Below are 21,126 nucleotides of genomic sequence, written 5' to 3' on the forward strand. Positions count from 1 at the left end.
TGTCCCAGCGTCGGGGAGCTGCAGGGCGGAGACAGTCTGTATTGCTGGAGGATCCTGTATCCTCCAGGCAGGGCAGAGTCTGCCACCTCCCGCATCCTTCATTCCTCACTCTCCCGTCCCTGCATCCCTCTGGACCCCGCGCCCTGCCAGTTTGGCTCAGTGTCCCCCCCCCCCCCTTTAAAAATGAAGCCTGTCATCGTGCTGATGGTTGAAGACTTCCCAGGGTCCGTGCCCTTGTGCTCTCCGGGAACACGCTGGCTCTCGGGAGATCACTGTGAGGCTGTCGGCTGCAAGCTTGGGGGTGACTGGGGCTCCACTTTGCTCATATGCATACTTAGGACCACTACAAGCTGATGGGTTTTTTGCATGAATAGATTTGCAAACAGTTTGGCTATTTTTTGTCTTTGTGTCTTTGGCCCAACGGAGTACTGTGGTTTGCCTGGCCCCCATTAGGGTTATCACCCGGCTGGCTCTGTCACAGCCTTGTTTACGGTCCCCGACTTGGTCTGCCAGACGTGGTCAGCTCAGGCTGCAAGGTGCACTGGAGTGCTTGGGGCCTGGCCCGGGCGTGGGGTTGGTGTGTCCTGGAAGGCACCTGCCTGGGGAACCCTCCTATTTAGGGAATGAGGAGCCTTGGGGTCTTTACTTGGTTGGCTCCCCCAGCCCCATGTGAACAGAGCTGTGGGATTATACTTGTTTTTGGTTATCTTTTTGGAATATGTTTTTTTAAAATCAAGAATTGAGCCCAGACCCATTTTGCACGTCAGTAACCTGATGAGTACGGGTATGTGAAGACCCCTCTGTGGCACGTGACCACCGGGCGGGTGTCTGGCCATCGGGACAGGTGGCGGCCCGACCAGCACCAGGCCCTGCTGCCCTCTCTGCCTGAGCATTCTTGGTTAGCTGGCTTAACCTCTCTGAGCCTCTGCTCCGTTGTGTGTGGAGCGGAGCTCTCCTAGGTCAGCGAAACCGTCCCAGGCAGTGGTATCATGCCAAAGAGAAGCCACGCAGTAGACAGTGTGTTTATTCCGTGTGTTTATTCCCTCTCGTGGTCGAAAGGAAGTCTTTCCAAATAGTGTCCTTGGATGTTTGAATCAGAAGGGTCTTGCGGTATCAGCTCTCTCAGGAGTCGGGGTCCAGGGTGGGGCTTACCCCACGGGAATCGCACAGGCTCCCACCCGCCTTGACAGCAGGGTTGGTCTGAGACAATAATGTTAAATAGCGATGTCTTGTAAATATTAAGTGAGGAAAGATGGAGGAATATGTTTGCTGGCCAGGAGGTTTGTCTCTGCGAACCTGCCTGCCCCATCAGGGAGTGAGGAGGGGGCCGGGGGGCCTGCGGGAACAGTGCTGTGTGGAGCTGTAGGAATGCAGCCGCCTGCCTGTCTCTGAGCTGGCTTGGCCTAAAAAGAGCGCCTCCGGTCTCCCCTGTCCCTTTGGGGCCCTCAGGAAAAGCACAGCCACACGATCTCTTGACTTCTTCTGAAGTTCCCCGTCTCCCCACCCCGGTCCCAGGGCGCCCTGGCAGTGAGGTCTTCAGTTCAGCTCCATCTCTCGGTGGCTGGGTGTGAGTAGCTGCCAGGCGGGCAGGGGCAGGGGCCTTCCTTACACTGTGTCTTTGCCGTGGGCAGCTTTGCTATGACTATAAGTTTGACTTTGAGGACGACCAGCACAAGATCCCCTGTCACTGCGGAGCCGTGAACTGCCGGAAGTGGATGAACTGAGCACCCCTTGCTGTCGAGGGCGGCTCGTCCCTGGGAAGAAGCGATTCAACACACCGTTTGAATTTCGCAGACAGAAAGATGTTTTTGTTTTCTGTTTTATGACTTTTGAAAACTAGCTTCTGGGAGTTCTGATTTCCTCAGTCCTTCAGGGTGAAGGAGCACAGGAGAAAGCCGATGGAGGCAGCCTTCCTGAAGATGCTGAGGTGAACCGGAATTACAGAATGGTCCAGCACTTTTTTTTCTTTTACTTTTTCTTTTTTCTTCTTGTGGGTGGGTTTTGTTTTGTTTTGTTGTTTTAGTCTCACTAAGGAGAAACTTTTACTGGGGCAAAGAGCCGATGGCTGCCCTGCCCCAGGGCAGGGGCCTTCCTATGAATGTAAGACTGAAATCACCAGCGAAAGGGAGATGTCCAAAGTGCTGGCCACGGCCTTATTTGAAAAAGGGGCAGGCCCTCTAATTTAAAAATTTTTTTAAATAAAGTAGACACCACTGAACAAGGAATGTACTGAAATGACTTCCTTAGGGATAGGGCTAAGGGATAATAACTTGCACTAAAATACATTTAAATACTTGATTCCATGAGTCAGTTTATTGTAGTTTTTGATTTCTGTAAAATAAGAGAAACTTTTTGTATTTATTATTGAATAAGTGAATGAAGCTATTTTTAAATAAAAGTTAGAAGAAAGCCAAGCTGCTGCTGTTACCTGCAGAACTAACGAACCCTGTTACTTTGTACAAACATGTAAATATTTTGAGAAAAAATACAGTATAAAGATAGTTATTGACCAAATGCTACCAGGCTCTGCAGCAGCTCGGGTGCTTATAAAACGTGCATAGGGGTGTCACAGTATGACGCCATGTTATTAAACATGCCATTACAATTATGTAACAACCAAAATTTCCACCTAGAGTGTTCGGGGTTTTTTGGAAACTACGATCTATTAGTACTGAGTTGTTTTATACACCTTACTTCTGACAGAACGGAGTGTATGCTATGACTACAACTTTTATAGCCGTTTTGGTAATTTAAACAAATTTTTTCATATTATATTGTTGCATCCCTACTTCTTCAGTCAGGTTTTTTTGTGCTTACAATTTGTGATAACTGTGAATAACTGCTTAAAAATACACCCCAATGGAGGCTGAATTTTTCTTCAGCAAAAGTAGTTTTGATTAGAACTTTGTTTCAAGCCACAGAGAATCATGTAAACATACTAGGATCATGTAGCAGGAACTCAAATCTAACTCTCGACCTTCTATTTAACACAAAAATTTGAAGAAAAAAAAAAAAAAAGGAGCGATGTCATTGCTTGCGGCTGCAGGACCCCGGCAATAGGGTTTGGAAGATGTAATTTTAAAATGTGTTTGTATGAACTGTTTGTTTACATTTCTTTAATAAAAAAAAAAAAAACACTGTTTTGTGTTTGCTTGTAGAAACTTAATCAGCATTTTGAACCAGGTTAGCTTTTTATTTTGTACTTAAAATTCTGGTACTGACACTTCACAGACTAAGTATAAAATGAAGTTTTTGTGTGCACAATTCAAGTGGACTGTAAGCTGTTGGCATATTCAGTGATGCAGTTCTGAACTTGTAATGTATATGGCATGATGTATTTTTATCTTACAGAATAAATCAATTGTATATATTTTTCTCTTGATAAATAGCTGTATGAAATTTGTTTCTTGAATATTTTTCTTCTCTTGTACAATATTCTGACATTCTACCAGTATTTGTCTTACCGGGTTTTTGTTTTGTTTTCTGTTCTGTATAATAGTATCTAATGTTGGCAAAAATTGAATTTTTTGAAGTATACAGAGTGTTATGGGTTTTGGAATTTGTGGACACAGATTTAGAAGATCACCATTTACAAATAAAATATTTTACATCTACAAAAGCTTGTGAGTCTCTGTTAGCGCCACTCACGGTCCCTTTGGAGCTCTGAAATTCACCGCCAGGCTGGTCCACCCTTTCAGGATGACGGGCGTGTGGATGTGATCAACGTGGGTCTCTGCCTTTCCGGATAAAAGGTTTAGCTGTAAGTTCGTGACTCATACCAGATAGAGGCTCTTCCTGCAGCTGAATAAAGAAGAGGACCTCAGATTCTTTTTAGGGTCTTTACCGGGGACAACGGGAAAAATATTCTGACATCTTACTCCCTTGTTTAAAGTCTGTTTTTATTTGTTAAATTTAGTCCTTTTTTTTTTCCCCCGAAGCAGCTCTCCTAGACTTACTCTGTGTGATAGACTTTATTTCTCATATTGAATGTATTTAACTTTTAACGTAAGGGGGTTGCTAAGGATGAAAACTGCTCAGAACCCCACTCACAATTCCTACAGCCCATCTTTAGCTTGTACTTCACAAACACGCTGAGACAACCAGCTTCTATTCCACGTGCCTTTAGCATCTGAACAACTTTTAAATGCTGTTCTGAAACACTCCCATCTGAAGGTGTTCGGCCAGGCCTGGAGTGCGTTCACATCTGCATCAGGTCATGGAGCTCTTGCTCCGTGCAGCCTCTCCTCCTCGGACCTCACGCTTGACTACTCAGCGCCAGGCATGCAAGGAAGAAAACTTCAAGTCATCGCAGAGCCTGAGGTCTGCTCCCTGCCAGACAGATGCCACCTCCTCGTCCCACACCGCGGCCAGGAAGGGTGAGAAGGGCGGTCTGTGCTGGCCGTCAGATCTGCTGACCTGAACGTGGTCTCATGGGGAGAGGGGCCTGAGGAGAAGAATCTGAGGCCGTGAGTCTGGAGGAGGAAGTGCGGCTCATGTGGGTTTATTTTTGTTCCACCAATGAATTTTTTTTTTTTTTTAACTGAAGTACTGTCAGTTACAATGTGTCCGTTTCTGGTGCACAGCACAGTGGCCCAGTCATGCATATGCATACCTATATTCCTTCTCATATTCTTTTTCATTAAAGGTTATTATAAGATACTGAACATAGTTCCCTGTGCTGCACAGAAGAAACTGACTGACTTCATTTAGTATGATCATCTCTAAGTCCATCCATGTTGCTGCAAATGGAATGGTTTCATTCTTTTTTTTTTAATTGAAACTCCTTAAATAGAGCTTGTGTCTTGAAGTTCTCTCAGCTTTAATTCACTGTTGTACTGGAGTCCTGTTGATGTTGGGGGGAGGGAGTGAGGGAAAAGAAGCATCATCTTGGCATAAAATCTCACTCTCAGTGAGTCTGTATCCCTGGGCTGTGAGCATCACAATTTTTTTTTTCAGTTGAAGTAGTCAGTTACAATGTGTCAATTTCTGGTGTACAGCACAATGTCCTAGTCATGCATATACATACATATATTCATTTCCGTATTATTTTTCATTAAAGGTTATCACAAGATATTGAATATAGTTCCCTTTGGTATACAGAAGAAACTTAGGGTTTTTAATCTATTTTCATACATATAGTGGCTAACATTTGCAAACCTCCAACTCTCAAATTTATCCCTTCCCACCCTGTTGCCCCCGGTAACCATAAAATTGTTTATTATATCTGCAAGTCTGTTTCTATTTTGTAGATGTGTTTGTTCATAGTGTCCTTTTTTCTTAGATTCCACATATGAGTGATATATGGTATTTTTCTCTCTTTCTGGCTTATTTAGAATGATGATCTCTAGGCCCATCTATGTTGCTGCAAATGGCATTATTTGATTCTTTTTATGGTTGAGTAGTATTCCATTGTATAAATATACTACAACTTCTGTATCCAGTTACACCAGTGAATTCTTTATAAGCCATGGTCACAGTCTTACACTGGGATTTTGATGGAGTACAGCATTATATCTGTAGATCAAATTGTGGAGAATTAACACCCTAACAATACTGAGTTTTCTAATCCTTTAATATAATATAGTTCTTCACTTATTTAGGTTTTAACTTCTCTCAGCAATGTTTTGTGTTTCTTTGTACAGATCTTAAACTTAAGTTCTCTTACTTTGGATGCTGTTATGGATTGCAGTTACAGTGTCGTTACTTTCTATTTTGAGCTGTTTGCTGCTGCTGTTTACAGGTACAGTTCATTTTTATATTGAGCTTTTTTATTTTGTGGTCCTGATAAACTTCCTTACCATATCTAGTAGTATTTTTGAAAACTCCCTGAGACTTTCTACACATAGTCTGCAAATAGTTCACTTCCTCCTTTCCAATGTACATGTGTTTTCTTTCTTTTTCTTGCCTGTTGAGTTGGCTAAGGCTCTCACTACAAGCGCTGGACATAAGCGGTAAGTACAGGCGTCCTTACTGTGTTCCTAATCCAGGGTCTTTTACGATAGCATCTATAGTTTTTCCTTTCTCAAGTTGAAGAATTTTCCTTCTATTCTTCGTTTGCTGAGTTTTTATTGGAAATGGGTGTTAAATTCTGTCACGTTCTCCCTGCAGGATCATAAGCCTTTTTGCTGTATTATTGTCATAATTAACATCTGTTCTCTAACGTTAAAGCAACTTTCCTTCCTGGGATAAAACCCACTTGTTCATAATGTACTATCCTTTTTGCATATATTACCGGATGGATCTGATTTGCTAATACTTTTTAAGGGAATTTTACTTCTATTACATGAAAAATACTGGTCTATGATTTTCTGGTGTATTGCTTTTAAATCAAGTTAAGTCTTGTTTATAATGTCAGAATTTCATAGTTGTCCAGAAAAGGTTGTGTACTACTGGCATAATTTTTTTTCTCCAGTGTTTGATAGAAATCATCAGTGAAACCATCTGTGCCTGGAGTTTTCTTCGTGGAAAGGGTTTTAAACTACAAATTCAATTTACTTTAATAGGTATTGGGGCTAGTCAGGTTATCTATTTTTTCTTCAGAGAAGCTGAGTAATTGGTTTCTGTCAAGGAATTCATCCATTTTATTTAAGATATCAAATTTATTGGCATAAAGGTGATCACAGTAATCCCTTATCCTGTTTATAAAATAGACTTTATTTTTAAAGCAATGTTAGATTCATAAGAGAATTGAGCGGAAAGCACAGAACATACTCACAGCTCCCCTGCTGTCAACATCCCCGCACCACTCTGGTACCTTTGTTAACAGTTGATGAACCTACCCTGACGCATTATCACCCAAAGTTCATACTTGCCGTTACAGTTCCCTCTTGGTTTTGTCCGTTCTCTGGGTTTTGACTAATGCATGACACGCACCCACTGTTACAGCATCACACACGACAGCTTCACTGCCCAGAGAGCTCTCTGCGCTCTGCCTGTTCATCTTCTCCTCACCCACCCCGGGCAACCACTGGTACTTAACTGCCTCCATGTTTTTGCCTTTTCCAGAATGTCACAGAGGTGGACTCATACAGTGTGTAGTTTTCGTATGGCTTCTTCTACCGAGTAATAAGCGTTTTAGATTCTCCTGTGTCTTTTTGTGGCTTGATAGCTTATTTCTCTCAAGCATTAAATACTCTGTTGTCTGAATGCACCACAGTTTACTTATCCTTTCACCTACTAAAGGGCATCTTATTTGCTTCCAAGTTTGGGCAGTTATAAACACAGCTGCTGTTAAGTTCCGTGTGCAGGCTTTGATCTTATGCTAAGAGTGTACTCAGTTCTGCGAGAAGCTATCAAACTGTCTTCCAACGTGACTGGGCTATTTGGCATTCTCACACCACTGACTCAGAGTTCCTGCTGCTTGTCCTTTAAAACATCTGTAGACTCTCTAGTGAAGTTACCACTCTCATTCCTGATGCCAGTAACGTGTTTTCCTCTTTTTTTTAATTAGAGGTTTAACAGTTATATTAATATTCTTATCCCAGCTTTTGGTCTCATTCACTGGTTACTCATTTCCGTTCTGGTTTGTAATATTTCTTTTGCTACTCTGCACTCCTTTTCCTGTTTTCTTTAGGTGGGAGCTTGGCATTGATTTTTAAACTTCGACCCTTCTCCGCTGCAGCCTAGTGCTGTAAGATCCCCGAGCCCTGAGTCATTTTCGTCCTACAGCCCTTGATATGTTGTTTTCATTTTCAGGCGGCTCAAATAGCCTTTTGGTTTCTTCTTTGACCCACAGAGTATTAGCAGGTATGTTCCTGGCTGATTTTCCAATATTGGAAGATTTTTATATTATTGACTTCTTACTGTTACTCTTGACTTCTGATACAACCTGCATGATTTGAATTTGTATAAATTTGTTGAGACTTACTTAACGTTGTGGAACATGATTTATCTTGGTAAATATTCCAGGTGTACTTGGAAAGAACGTGTGTTCTATGCCAAGTCAGTTGATAGTACCGTTCACGTTTTCTGTATCCTGTCGTCTCGTCCACTTGTGTTACCAGTTATGAGAGGTGTGCTGAAATCTTCCTCTAACTGTAGACAGTGCCTCTCCTAGCAGCTCTGACAGAGCACTTCTGGTGGCACGCTGTTGCGTTATTAGGCACATGGACGTGTGGGATCACTTCCTCGTAATGAACTGATCCCTTTAGCGTTCTGCAGCAACTCGATCCTTAGGAACATTCTTTGCTGTGAAACCTCCTCTGTCTAATAGTAATATAGATCCTGTAAGTGTGTTTCAGTTGGTGTTCAACATGCATAGATTTTCCTTTCATTTTAAACTTACCTGTTTCTTCATATTTAAAGTGAGCTTATAGTTGGGTCTTGCATTTTTATCTAATCTAAGCATCTCTGCCTTCTAACTGGGGCCTTTAAACCCACTTGCGTTTTTACTGAGGTTAGTTGATGTACATTATATAAAGTTCAGGTGTATAACATGGTAATTCACGATTTTTAAAGGTTATACTCCATTTATAGTTATTTTAAAATATTGTATTTCCTGTGCTTTAAAATATATCCTTGTAGCTTATTTTATACATAGTAACTTGTACCTCTTCATCCCCGACCCCTCTCTTGACCCTTCCCCTATTAGCTGCCCCACTGGAAACCACCAGTTTGTTCTCTATAACTCTGAGTCTTTCTTCTTTATCATATTCACTAGCTTCATTTTTTAGATTCCACATATAAGTCGGCTATTATAAATAATGCTGCTACGAACATTGGGGTGCAGGTAGCTTTTCGAATTAAGGGTTCCCTCTGGATATATGCCCAGGAGTGGGATTGCTGGATCATACGGTAAGTCTAGTTTTAGTCTTTTGAGGAACCTCTAAACTGTTTTCCACGATGGCTGCACCAAACTACGTTCCCACCAGCAGTGTAGGAGGGCTCCCTTCTCTCCACAGCCTCTCCAGCATGTATCGTCTGTGGGCTTGTGGACTTTTTACTGATGGCTTTTTTGACTGGTGTGAGGTGGTACCTCATATATATGAATAATTTTAGTGCTGACACTGGAAGGGTTTCCTTTCTGCGCATCTTCGCCAACATCTGGTTATTTGTGTTGTTTCTGATGGTGACCAAAATGAGGTATCACCTCATGTTCTGACAGGTGTGAGGTGATATCTATTTGTAGTTTTAACTGCAATTCTCTGATGATTAATGATTTTGAGCATCTTTTCATGTGCCTATTGACCGTCTGTTGCCTTCTTTGGAAAAATGTCTGTTCAGGCTTCTGCCCATTTTTTAATCAGTTGTTTTCTGATTTGATGTTGACTTGTATGAGCTGGTTATGTATGCTGGATATTAATCTCCTATCAGTCATACCATTTGCAAATATTTTCTCCCATTCAGTAAGTTGGGAGAGCTTTTAAGTTTAATTAGGTCTCTTTTTTTTTTTCTTACATTTTTTTATTGAGTTATAGTCATTTTACAATGTGTCAAATACCAGTGTAGAGCAATTTTCCAGTTATACATGAACATACATATATTCACTGTCACTTTTTTTTTCAGTTAACTAGGTCTCTTTATTTTTACTTTTATTTCCTTTACTTTAGGAGAGCCAAAAATGTATTGCTATGATTTATGTCAGAGTGTTTTGCCTATGTTTACTTCTTCCTACAAGAAATTATGGTTTCCAGCTTTCATTCCTTTTATTCTTGTATATAGTGTTAGAAAATGTCCTAATTTCATTCTTTTACATGTAGCTGTCCAGTGTTCTCAGCACCACCTATTGAAGAGACTGTCTTTCTTGTCCCTTTTGTCATAGATTGACTGTTAAGTTCGCTGACCAGCCTTTCCTGCTGATCTGTCTGTTTTTGTGCCAGTATCGTACTATTTGGCATATTGTTTTGATCACTGTAGCTTTGTACTATAGTCAGGAAGCAAGAGACCTAGCCAGAGACCTCCAAATCTGTTCTTTCTCAAGACTGCTTTGGCTATTCAGGGTCTTTTGTTTCCACACAAATTTTAAAATTATTTGTGCTATTTTTGTGGAAAATGCGATTGGTATTTTGATAGGGATGGCACTGAAGCTGCAGCCTGCCTTGGGTAGTGCAGTCATTTAAAAAACACTGAAAACCTTGTAACAGACTTTGTTTTAAAGTCTATTTTTTTTTATATAAGCACTGCTACCCTGGTTTTCTTTTGATTTCAATTTACGTGGAATACTTTTTTCCATCTTCAGTTTGTGTTTCCTGAGAGCTGGAGTGTCTTGTAGGCAGCATCTATATAGGTCTTGTTTTTGTATCCATTCCGCCACTCTTATGATGTCTTTTGATTGGTGCGAAATTATGGTATGACTTGATGACTATCTTTAGTGTTATGTTTGGATTCCTTCTTTTTTGTGTGCCATCTATTACGGAATTTGGTTTGTGATTACCGTGAGGTTCTCTCTCTCTCTCTCTCTCTCTCCCTCCCCCCCACCTCTTCCCCCCCCCCCAACGTCACTCTAACAGCCTTGCACTGGTGCTCTTCTCCCCCTGATGATCACTGGTTTTGATACGATCACTGGTTTTGATACCATAATTCTACATCTCATTATTTTGTTTCTCTTAACTGCTTATTCCGAAGGTGGATGACTTTACTACTTAGCTTTTAACTTCCCAGCTAGCTTTGCGTGCGGATGATTTCCTATGTTTACTGTACGTTTGCCTTTACTGATGAGCTGTTTCCCGTCATAATTTTCATGTTTCTAGTTGTGGCATTTTCCGCTTAGAGAAGGTCCTGTAACACTTCTTGTGAAGCTGGTCTGGTGGTGCTGAGCTGTTCCAGCTACAGCTTGTCTGTAAAACTTCGGCTCGCTCCAAATCATCCGAACAGGAGCCTTGCCAGGTGGGGTGTTCTCAGTTGTAGCCTTCCCCTCGCATCGCTGTGAACAGACCACCCGCTTCTGCAGCTGAACATTTAGCTGGCACCTTTCGGGAGCTCCCCTGCAAGGAACTTACTGCTTTTCCGTCGCTGGCTTTAAATCTTCGCCATTTTAATCACAGTGTGTCTTGGTGAATTCCTCTTTGGGTTAGTCCTGTGTGGGGCTCTGTACCTCCTAGACTTGGATGTTTCCTTTCCCAGGTTAGGGAAATTTTTGGCTATTACAGCTTCACCTACGTCTTCAGTGCCTTCCTCTCTCGCCTCCTTTTGGGACCCCTATCATGCAAACAGTCTGTCTGCTGGTGTCCCAGAGTTCTTTCACACTGTCCTCATTTATCTGCATTCTTTTTTCTGTTCATCACCAGTGATTTCCACTACTCTTGTCTTCAGGTCATTGCTCTGTTTGTTCCTCTTTTACTATTGCCTCCTTCTAGTGTATTTCGCATTTCAGTTACTATATTCTTCATCTGTTTGGCTGTTTTTCCTTTTTGTTAAAAACTTCTAGCCTCTTGCCCTGTGTGTCCACTCCCCTCCCGAGTCCTTGGCTATCCTTGTGGTCACCGCCCTCAACTCTTTCCTTGGCAGACTGTCTCCATTTCACTTAGTTCTTTCTTCTGAGGTTTTATTTTGTTCCTTCATTTGGAACATGCTCCTCTGTCGCTGCCTTTTGCCTGACTGGCTCTTTTGATGTATCTGGTGGTTTGGTTACATTTCCCGACCTTGGAGAAACGGCTTTTTGTAAGAGACACGTCTGTGAGCAGCGCACCCTTCTTTCATCACCAGACCTATCACCTCTGGGGGCTCCTCCTGTGAGGGCTGGTGGGGCCCTGTGCTGTAGGGCTACTGCAGTAAGTGTCTGGTAGACTTGGCTGCCAGGCCCTGCCTTGTGCAGAGGGGGCTGGGTAACAAGGAGGCTGACTGAAAAAGCCCGGAGAGACCTGGAGTTAGTGTCCAGGAGACCCCAGGGCTGCAGCCTGCCCACTGGTAGGTGAAGCCAGATCCTGGAACTCACGCACCTACTAGTGGCCAGAGCCAGGTCCTGGGGTCTCGTTCCAGGGCCCAGGAGTCCCAGAGCTGGTGTTGGATTGCTGGTGGGTGGAGCTCGTTCCTGACACAGCCGGCCAAGGGTCTGGGATGGCCGGTAGCTTGTGCTGCTCTGATAGCAGGCGGGGCCAGGGCCCAGCCAGTCTCAGGGCAGGATCTGTCCTGCTAGTAGGTGGGCTGGTGTGTGAGGCTGGTCCTGAGGCCAGAGCAGACTGGCTGATGCACAGGGCCGGGGCCCAGGGTCTTTTCCTGGAGGGTCTAGCGCGTGGGGCTAGGTTTGGGAACTTCTGGGGGGTAGGGCCACGTCTAGGGGAACTGTGGGCTCACAGGTTCTTAAGGCAGCCTGTCTACCAGGAGGTGAGGCTGCGCCCATGCTCATTTAGCTGTTTGGCCTGAGGTGTCCTAGCAACGGTTGCCTGCAGGCTGTTGGCCTAGGGCAGGCACGGGTCCTGAGGATAACAAGGTGGAGGGCACTCACCAGCGTCCACATTGCAGAATGAGCTCCCCAAAATGGCCGTGTCCCCAGGGTGAACTGCAGCTACCCACTCCCTCTCCTGGAGACTCCAAGATCAGCAGGTAGGTCTGACCCAGGCTCCTTTCAAACTACTGCTTCTGCCCCAGGTCCGGGAACATGTGAGACTGTGTGCGCCCTTTACGAGAGAAGGCTCTGAGGCTCCTAAAAGGAAGCTCTGCTGACCTTCAAAGCCGAATGCTCTAGGGGCTCTTCTTCCCAGTGCGAGACTCCTGGGCTGGGGAGCCCACTACGAAGCTTGGACCCTCCACTCCAGAACTTCTGCAGTTATAACTGCTCCTCTGTTTGTGGGCTGCCCCCCTGGGGGTGCGGGACTTCACTATGTTGCTACTCCACCCCTCCTACCTGTCTTGTGGGTCCTTCTTTGTATCTTTAGTTGTAGAAGCTCTTTCCTGGTAGGTTCCAGTCTTTTCCATTGATGGTGGTGGTTCTGCAAATAGTTGTAGTTTTGTCGCCGTGAGAGGAGGTGAGCTCAGGTTCTTTCCACGCCGCCATCGTGGCCGATCTCCTCTGTGCTTCCAAGGCACCCGCGGGGCCCAGACTTCACTCCCAGAGTTGCGGGCCTTCTGGCAGGACATCTGACAACACTCGCTGAGGCAGCACAGACGTGAGCTAAGGTCAACTGTATTACTTTACATTTAACGTGATTACTGATTTTGTTGTGTTTAAATCTTCCATCTTGCTTTTTGTTTTCTATAGGTACCATCTGGTCTTCAAAACCGAATTACAGATAAAGTGTTCAGTATATAGATACAGAATATATTATTCTCTGACATGTTTCCAATATGCTACTTAAACTGCTTTGTGGTTCAAGAAAACACCCTGTACTATGAGACTATGTCTGTCTCCTCTGAGATGTAATTTTGGTGGAAAAAACCTCACTTTATATTTTGGCATTTATAATATATAAAGATGATTCCTAAATTTAGATCTTTAATTGAGGTATTGTCTGAAATCCTGACCTCTGTATCCAAATACCTATTTCACAACTCTACCTGGAGGTTTCACAGGCAACTTCAAAGTATCCAAATTCACATGCCTTCAGCTTCAAATTTACATAGTTCAAGCTAAGAAACTGAAAATCGCTAAGGTTAGTTCTGCTACCTCGTGTACTGGTTCATCAGCCGAATCCCAGGGCCTTTCTTACCATTTAGCATGTACGCAGGGCGACTCACACCAGAGGCCCCAATAGAAGATGAGAGAGCAGACAAAAAAAACCCTAGTAAATAATCAAAAGGCTCCTTTATTGTAAATGTAGATAATACCATAATTCATCAAAATAATTTATAATAGCTAACTGCCTCTTAAATATAATCTTATAAATGATGCCTTCTGAAGTTAAAAGTAATGTGGATTCATTTGAATTAAAACTATTTAGAACATGGTAATAAAAATAAAAAAACTGTCACCTATGAAATGTTCTAAGAAAGGAAATCATGACAAGTTCCTGATGAGACAGACGCTACTCCATTATCAAAGAGGATTAAAAAGAAGCATAAATAACTTTGAGCAGACATGTCAATTTCCTGGGCTTTATCCTGTACAAACCTGACTCTTCAAAAAGTTAAAACTGTATTCTGGTTTCCTACCACAAGCAAGAAATTTCTTAACAGCAGCTCAGAGAGGACCTGAACGCCCTGGAGAAACATACTTCTTCACCTCCTGGTGGTCATCTGGTCCTCCAATCTCTACTGTGTATGCTGTCTCACCTCTGCTGATCTTCCTAGGCATCTCCACGTTGCAGGTGAGCAGGACAAATCACTCCAGACACGGCACCAACCTTAACCTTCCAAGTGCCACTGCTGCGAGGAGGAGCCATCACAGATTGCCATGGCAACAGACCCTCTGTGACTCAGCGGATCAACCACTCCCAGGCACTGTCCAACTGACACCTGGTACAGTCGATTATTCCTCTGAGAAAGAAGTGATACCAAGAAAAAAACACCAGTTATTTGCTTTCACTTAAAAAATGTATTGTCAGAATATGGTAAACAGACAGAAACCTAGAAGAGATGTGGGACATTTAAGATTGTTCACAGGACACTGCAAACTCAGGAGCACCATCCACAGGGCAGAGTGAGGCCCTCGGCCGGGCTCCCTCACTCAGCCTTCTCCACACGTCCTTGCATCACCACTGAACAAGCGCCTCACCCCAAAGGTCCACTGCTGGGATCCTCCTGACCCGTGGCACTTCATGAGCCGTGGTGGGTCCGATGAACGGGTTTCTGACATATCCAGGCAAAGGAGATTATTTAAAACCAACTCATGCTCTTCATTATAAATCCAGACCTAAGGAAGAAAATAAAAGATCAAACCCCAGGTTCTGCTTTAGATTCTGAAATTCAGACTGCACGACGCTTCACACATTTGTGGAACAGTGGATTTATTCTGTATGGCCTCATACAGCAGGAACAGACCAGTGTACTGGAGTCACCCGGAGGCGTATCAACTCAGTCATCTGAAATGGAATGAACTAATAACACAGGAGAAAGTGAGGCGCAGTCAGTCCCAGGAAGAGATGTAAGCAGTGGCTGAATTAACTGACTGAACTGAACTGAGCGTGTGACTCCCGATCTTTCCTAGTTCCAGGATTCCACAGTCATACAATGCTTTTAATTCCTGACTGCCTAAGACCTGAAGGAGCCCGAAACGAAGCTGCTGGTCTGACTTCTGTAGACAGAGCACACGTGAGGCTCTGGGTTTCGCGTCTTCTCACCTGCTGGGCGGTGGTGACGTGCGTGCGCTGTTACGCCACGTCCTCCTGCGGAATGTCACACGCTAACCTGCTACCCTGTGGGACTAGAGGTCACAGTATTTGGACTGAGATTATGATTTCATCCTGACAGCTCTGAAGCACAATTCTCCTTAGATGTACAAATGATCTTTCAGGATAGACTTCTTTACAGTCTCTCAGATTATTTTCAGGAACAAAGGCCTGAAATTAAGTGCAATGAATAAATTGATTCTCCCCAACATGCACCATCACTAAATCCAAAAGGAAACATTTTCTTCTACCCTCTGGATTATTTTATTCACTGCCACTTCTACCTACAGCCCCAAAACGTGTGTGCGCTACCCCTGGTAACAAGAAGGGAAGCCCAGCAGTGCCGTAACAGGGCCTCCTGTGACGACTCTAGCGCTTCGCAACCTGCGCTGGCCTAACACGGGAGCCACCGGCCCACGTGCGGCCACGGAGCGCTGGAAATGCGGCAAGTGTGACTGAGGGAATGATCTGTTTATTTCATTTCAATTACTTTAACTAGTTTAAACTTCAACAGCCACACGTGGCTAGTGGCCAGGGTGTTAGTACAGTTCTGTACGGTCACAACACAGTACAGACAGGAGAGTGTAACTCCATCTCCTCAAACTTCCTACATTTTCTGGAATGAATTTCAGCAATCTCATCCCACTACGACCTAAACCACCAGTTCTGTGTCTACAACACTGACACATCTCCTACCCACATACGGCATGGAAACCTTTTTAAACCATGTTTTCCAGCGTGTTAACATCTTAGTGTACACGAACTCTCCTAGAAGTAAAATGTGTTCTATGAAATTTCAAAGGACACACTATTCTAAAAAGGCCAAGTGTTCTTTACATCTTGAATGACCCCAGCCCACCCCTCAGAGGGAAACGTAAGTACATAACTGGAGCTTGCTTACTGGGGGCATCTGCACTGTAGGCCTGAGGCCCTGTGGCCCGAAGAGCAGGCCCCTGGGGGCTATGGTGTTTTACCAGACACAAAGCAGTCTGCAACAAGGTTTCTGCTTATTTTTAGGATCACTTAACACCACGGAAAGGACACATACAACCTGACAATAAATTATGTGAATGAAATGAACTGAAACTGTGTTGTGGTTCCTCTGATGAACTACTGATAATCAGTAAAACTTGATTGCGGAAAAACACTACAAAAGATATTCTGACTCTTCCAATGCAGATTTATATATGTATCTCATATATGATATATATGTTCTTGGCCAGAAAGAAGGTACACTTCCTTTGCCATTTCTAACAAATTCATATGGCTTTCAATTCATTCTACATAATTCAAATTCATTCTGTATAATTACAAAGTACAGATAATGCTCTAAAGAAATGTGACTATGACAGTGAGCAGAGGTAGGGGAAATAAACGAGACGAAAATAGTATTAGATGACCTTTAAAATCATTCCCAATAATATAATTTAGGAAAAGACAGTCCACCCATCCCTCCTCAAGGGGGGGGGGGTGCCAGCAGCTTCCCCTCACCGCAGGACCCCTCCCGAGGGCTGCTGTGAGCCCAGAGGCACACTCACCTGACTGGCGTCACGGTAGTCGCACGCCTTAAGCACTACCAGGCCTCCTTTCTGACTTGGGCGGCCCTGGGCCACCAGACACTTGTTGGTCTGGAGGTGATATAGCTGTAAAAGAAGAGACTGCTCTGGGCAACCTGGCACATTTAGAGAGACCCAAGTCAAAAGACACCTTAGCATCCCAGAAAAGGGGGTTTCAGATGAAACATGAATATTATTCCAGAGGTACGAATTCTAAAGGTAAAAAAATAACTATCTTTTACTACTGAATTCTAGCTTCAGTCCTAAGAGCATCACAACAGAGGCTTCAAGGTTTAGGCAGTTTTAACAACATACGCAGGCAGTGTCAAGGAGAAATTCTACCTAAAGGTACAAGTTTACTAATCTACTACAGGAGAGGAATGAAAATACCATCTCTGCACTAAAGCACCTTCAAATGAAGCTATGGAAATAAGAACAAAAGGTATAAACCAGACAGTACAAAATTAAATGTAATGTACATACTACACTGGACGTAAATATAGGTTATAAACGCCACAGGGTGAGACACATAAAGAAGCAAAGAGCATCTAGTCTGCATAAAAGGATCAGTTTATATTAAATGAGATCAGTTATGCAAGGCAGGAATAATCATGGTAAGGGATTTCAACTATGTGAACATACACAGGCACCTATTTTCACTCAAAGAGAAAACACCTAATTAATAAACATCTTGATGACATTTTTAACCTTACAAGGCAGAGACAAGAAAGGGGAAAGCTCTAGGCTTAGCTCAAGCTACTTAAGAATCACTGGCATTGTGAAGGAACCCTAAGAGGTGTGTCTCCGTAACACGAAAGAGAAATCCAGGCAACTATTAAATATCTACACTTAATTTTCAGAAAGCCAATTCTAAGAAATGATTTTAAGAAAAAGGTATGATTTTATGGCTAGACCCCTAAAATTGAAGTGTGATTATAACACTGAAGAAATTAAAAAAAAAGGGGGGGGGACCATCTAAAGAATTATGGTTGATCAGCGTGTGCTCTGTGAAGCACAGATGACCGCTCGGAACATTGGGTGTAAAATCTGACTTCATGCCACCACGCAGACCCTACCACTGTCCTTCACTTCCTGTCTGCAGTCAGTGCCCAGAGCTGAGGCTAACACTGTGTGGCTGCCCCATTTCTCCTTTTGTTTTCCTTTTCACACTGGTCTCTGCCAAATGATATTTCCACTTGCTTATACTGCCAGATTTGTACATTCACACTTGACATCTGCCCTCTCGGAGGCTAGCATATAATTTAGAGAAGTCATGTTCTCTTTAACACTGGCAGGTAAAGAATTTTAATATGAACAGCAAAGATACTAACATTTCTAAGGTCTTACACCTGAACAGAGGAAATTCTCATAAAAAGAATATAATGGAAGGCACGTGAAAGCCTATCCTTAAACATTCCGTTAAGTCTACGATGTCATTGATCACATCACACAGCATGTCATGAGATATTTTGATAAGATTACTTCCTTACCCTTCCACGCTGAAGGACTTTGGGGCGTTTTGGCCCTCTATTGACAAAAATGGGTTGCTGGGGTTTGGCATTGGGCCCAGATATCTGCATCTCTGGGTAAATATTATCCAAGTACCATTTAAATGATTTACAGTCTAGCTTCTTCCTCAGTTCAACACGCTCGCTGATATTTCCATAGCTTCTGGTCCTCAGATCAGGTCTTAAGGAAAAATATTGCTCCTGAGTTTAAAAAAGAAAAGTGAAAAATGAGAGGATTTTTTTGTTTAAGCCGAATATAATCAATTATACAAGAGGTTAAAAGAACGGAAATAAATGGATTAAGAGCAAAAACGTTTTTCATGCCAGTGTTTTCTTGATGTTGAATATGTGACTGCAAAGTTTTCACACAATTAGGTCCATCACTGACAACAAGAAGACATCTTAAATTGTACGATATGCCCCAATTTCAGAAATGGAAAAACATGTAAAAATGTGCATCGTGAACTCAGTGAGACAGACTACACTTGAGATCAGCAGTTCTCAAACTCCTTGGTCTCAGGACTCTATATTAGTAAAAACCGCTGAAGACTCCAAGGAGGCTCTGTTTCTAGGAGTTAAATCTCTTTAGATATTTACTGTATTCGAAGTTAAAGTTTAGAAACAATAAATTATTAAAAATAACAAACTCATTACCTATTAGCATAAATAACATGCTTTGAACAAAAACAAAATTACTGAGGACACTGACACTGCTTCATATTCTCAGAAATCTTTCCAATGTCTGAATGCCGTCTTCTGAATAGAAGTGAGCTGAGTTCTGGTACCTGCACTCAATCTGTCACTATATGTTGTTTGATTAAATGTGTTTTAAAAAATACGACTTCATGAAAATATGTAGTTTAAAATGGCAGAAATATTTTAATAACTGTCAAGTAATTATGGCTATTCTTTTCTGACACTATACCAAAACTCAGTAACTTTTAAGGTTGGAATAGCTTCCTATTGTTGCACAAAACTCCGTACTGCTCTTTAGATGGATCTTGCCCACACAAGATTTTTTAACATCACACATTAAGCATTTAGAAAGTACTGGCCCACTGGGTTGTGATGTTCTTCCAGATACCACCAGTGTCCAGAACAGGCCCATCTACGGAGCCAGAAGGCAGCTCAGTGGCTGTCCAGGGCTGCGGGATGCTGGGAAAGGATGATGGCTGAAGGACTCGGAGCTTCTTTTGGGGGCGACAAAATGTTCTAAAAATTATTTATGAATCATACCTCAATAAAGCTGTTACAAAGCTGCATACGGCAGAAGAGGACGCAGGAAGGAATAAGACCTGTGCAGAGTCTGAATGGGGAGGCAGTGGGACTGGGTCAGAGCGAAGCCCAGTGAACACAGGAGAGAAGCCAGGTTCTGTGGGAGTCACAGGAGAGGGACGGGAGGGATAAAGAAACAGAATTTCTTCTGATGTTGGGTATATTACCTCTTATAGACGGGTCACTTGGAAAATCAAAAGAAGAGTGAGAACCAAAAATGAGGGGAAAACTGGGTGAGGAGAAGGGAGAAAAGAAATCTGGAAAAGAGGTGGCTCTAGAGCAAATGTCATCAAACCGAAATTCCTAAACAGAAACAGGAAAGAGAAACCAAAGCCATCCCCAAAGGAGCGTCTGGCCTTATCACTCATCCTTCTCAACCAGAAACTGAATCTCACCTTGTATTCATCTAGCCAGACATGTGCCAGCCTCAAGGAGTTGTGTGTCATGGTGTCCTGGCCCTCAGGGGAACCATATGGTCGCCTTTTCCGGAAAATGTGTCCGACTCTAGAGCAAGGGATGATGAAGAGTTTCCCTCCACACATCCAAATCTGGCCAGAAGCAAAGTATGTGTTAACAGTCCCTCACAGCGCTGTGAGACCCATGTATGAATCACCATGAAATTAATCTTTCTTAAACAGGTGCTTGTGAAACCTTGAAAGATTTTTATCTTATAGTATATACCTATTCAAACATACTAAAGTCAAAGGGTATATTTTAAAAAATTATGTCTTTATGAATAAAAAGAAAACAAAACTCTAAAACGTAATACTCTTTTCCTACCTGTTGTCTAAAATTACACTTTACCAGACATTTGTTTTAACAGATAAAGGAAGTTGACCTTCAGAATTTAGGTACAAAGAATATTTACGAACTGGTCCTTTAATCTCACTTTTATGGGTACTTCCTCATAAAATACATATATGCACTGTCTTTTAGGGAAAAAATTTTAATAAAATATACAGAATAACTCTAAATTAAGATTCAAAAGATTTTAGTTCTGGTCTAAATTTTACCTTTTACTTTATACAGTTATTTTACTTTTTATGGGACTCAATTACTTTATCTACAAAGTAAGACTGAACTAAAAATATCTATTATACCTTTCAACTTTCAAATTGTTAAGATTATGTAGGAAAATTGCCTTTTAAAAACACAGTGGTCAGTACATTTGCAAAAACACAAAATGACATATTCACGTGGTATTACAGTATCTGCACAGGGGTTCGTAACACAGACCCGGCAATGGGAGGTGGGGAATGAGGACACCTGCTAAGAGGGAGAAACCTGAGTTCTCCCTTGCCCTCTTTCTGCCTTTTCCAAAGTCTGTCTTAACCACCACCACAGCAACCTGAGCCAGAGACCCCACCCCTAATTGTTATCTTTCCAATCTTAGCAATTAGAGAAGAAGAGACTATGAAAGGTGCATTTCTTCCTCAGGTTGGAGGCACCTGTATTTAAAGGGTTTGGTAAGCTATACATGGGGTGTTGATATAAGCTGTCAGATAAACTAGGCTACACCTGAAAGTGAAGTGGGGAGCTAGTAATAATTTCTCAAGGAGAACAGGTATGAACCAGGATGGTCTTGGG

General features: G+C 42.7%; 2 protein-coding genes across 20 annotated transcripts in view; one reads left to right on the forward strand and one right to left on the reverse strand.

The window, feature by feature from the left end:
• KMT2C (lysine methyltransferase 2C) overlaps positions 1-3,614 on the forward strand; it is a 237,767-nt gene extending 234,153 nt beyond the window's left edge. For all 18 annotated transcript variants that reach the window (XM_032483052.1, XM_032483051.1, XM_032483056.1 and 15 more), the window contains one exon: positions 1,632-3,614. In XM_032483052.1, coding sequence (XP_032338943.1) covers positions 1,632-1,724 — 93 coding nt within the window. In that variant the 3' untranslated portion in view covers positions 1,725-3,614. The remainder of the gene's footprint in view (positions 1-1,631) is intronic.
• Positions 3,615-13,659: 10,045 nt separating this feature from the next.
• Positions 13,660-21,126, reverse strand: part of GALNT11 (polypeptide N-acetylgalactosaminyltransferase 11) — a 48,094-nt gene continuing 40,627 nt past the window's right edge. For both annotated transcript variants that reach the window (XM_032483070.1, XM_006174864.3), the window contains exons 8-12: positions 19,935-20,087; positions 18,247-18,465; positions 16,739-16,843; positions 14,588-14,725; positions 13,660-14,349 (exon numbers count right to left, since the gene is read on the reverse strand). In XM_032483070.1, coding sequence (XP_032338961.1) covers positions 14,218-14,349; positions 14,588-14,725; positions 16,739-16,843; positions 18,247-18,465; positions 19,935-20,087 — 747 coding nt within the window. In that variant the 3' untranslated portion in view covers positions 13,660-14,217. The remainder of the gene's footprint in view (positions 14,350-14,587; positions 14,726-16,738; positions 16,844-18,246; positions 18,466-19,934; positions 20,088-21,126) is intronic.

Source organism: Camelus ferus, chromosome 7, assembly GCF_009834535.1.
Source record: "Camelus ferus isolate YT-003-E chromosome 7, BCGSAC_Cfer_1.0, whole genome shotgun sequence".
NCBI classification, from domain to species: domain Eukaryota; kingdom Metazoa; phylum Chordata; class Mammalia; order Artiodactyla; family Camelidae; genus Camelus; species Camelus ferus.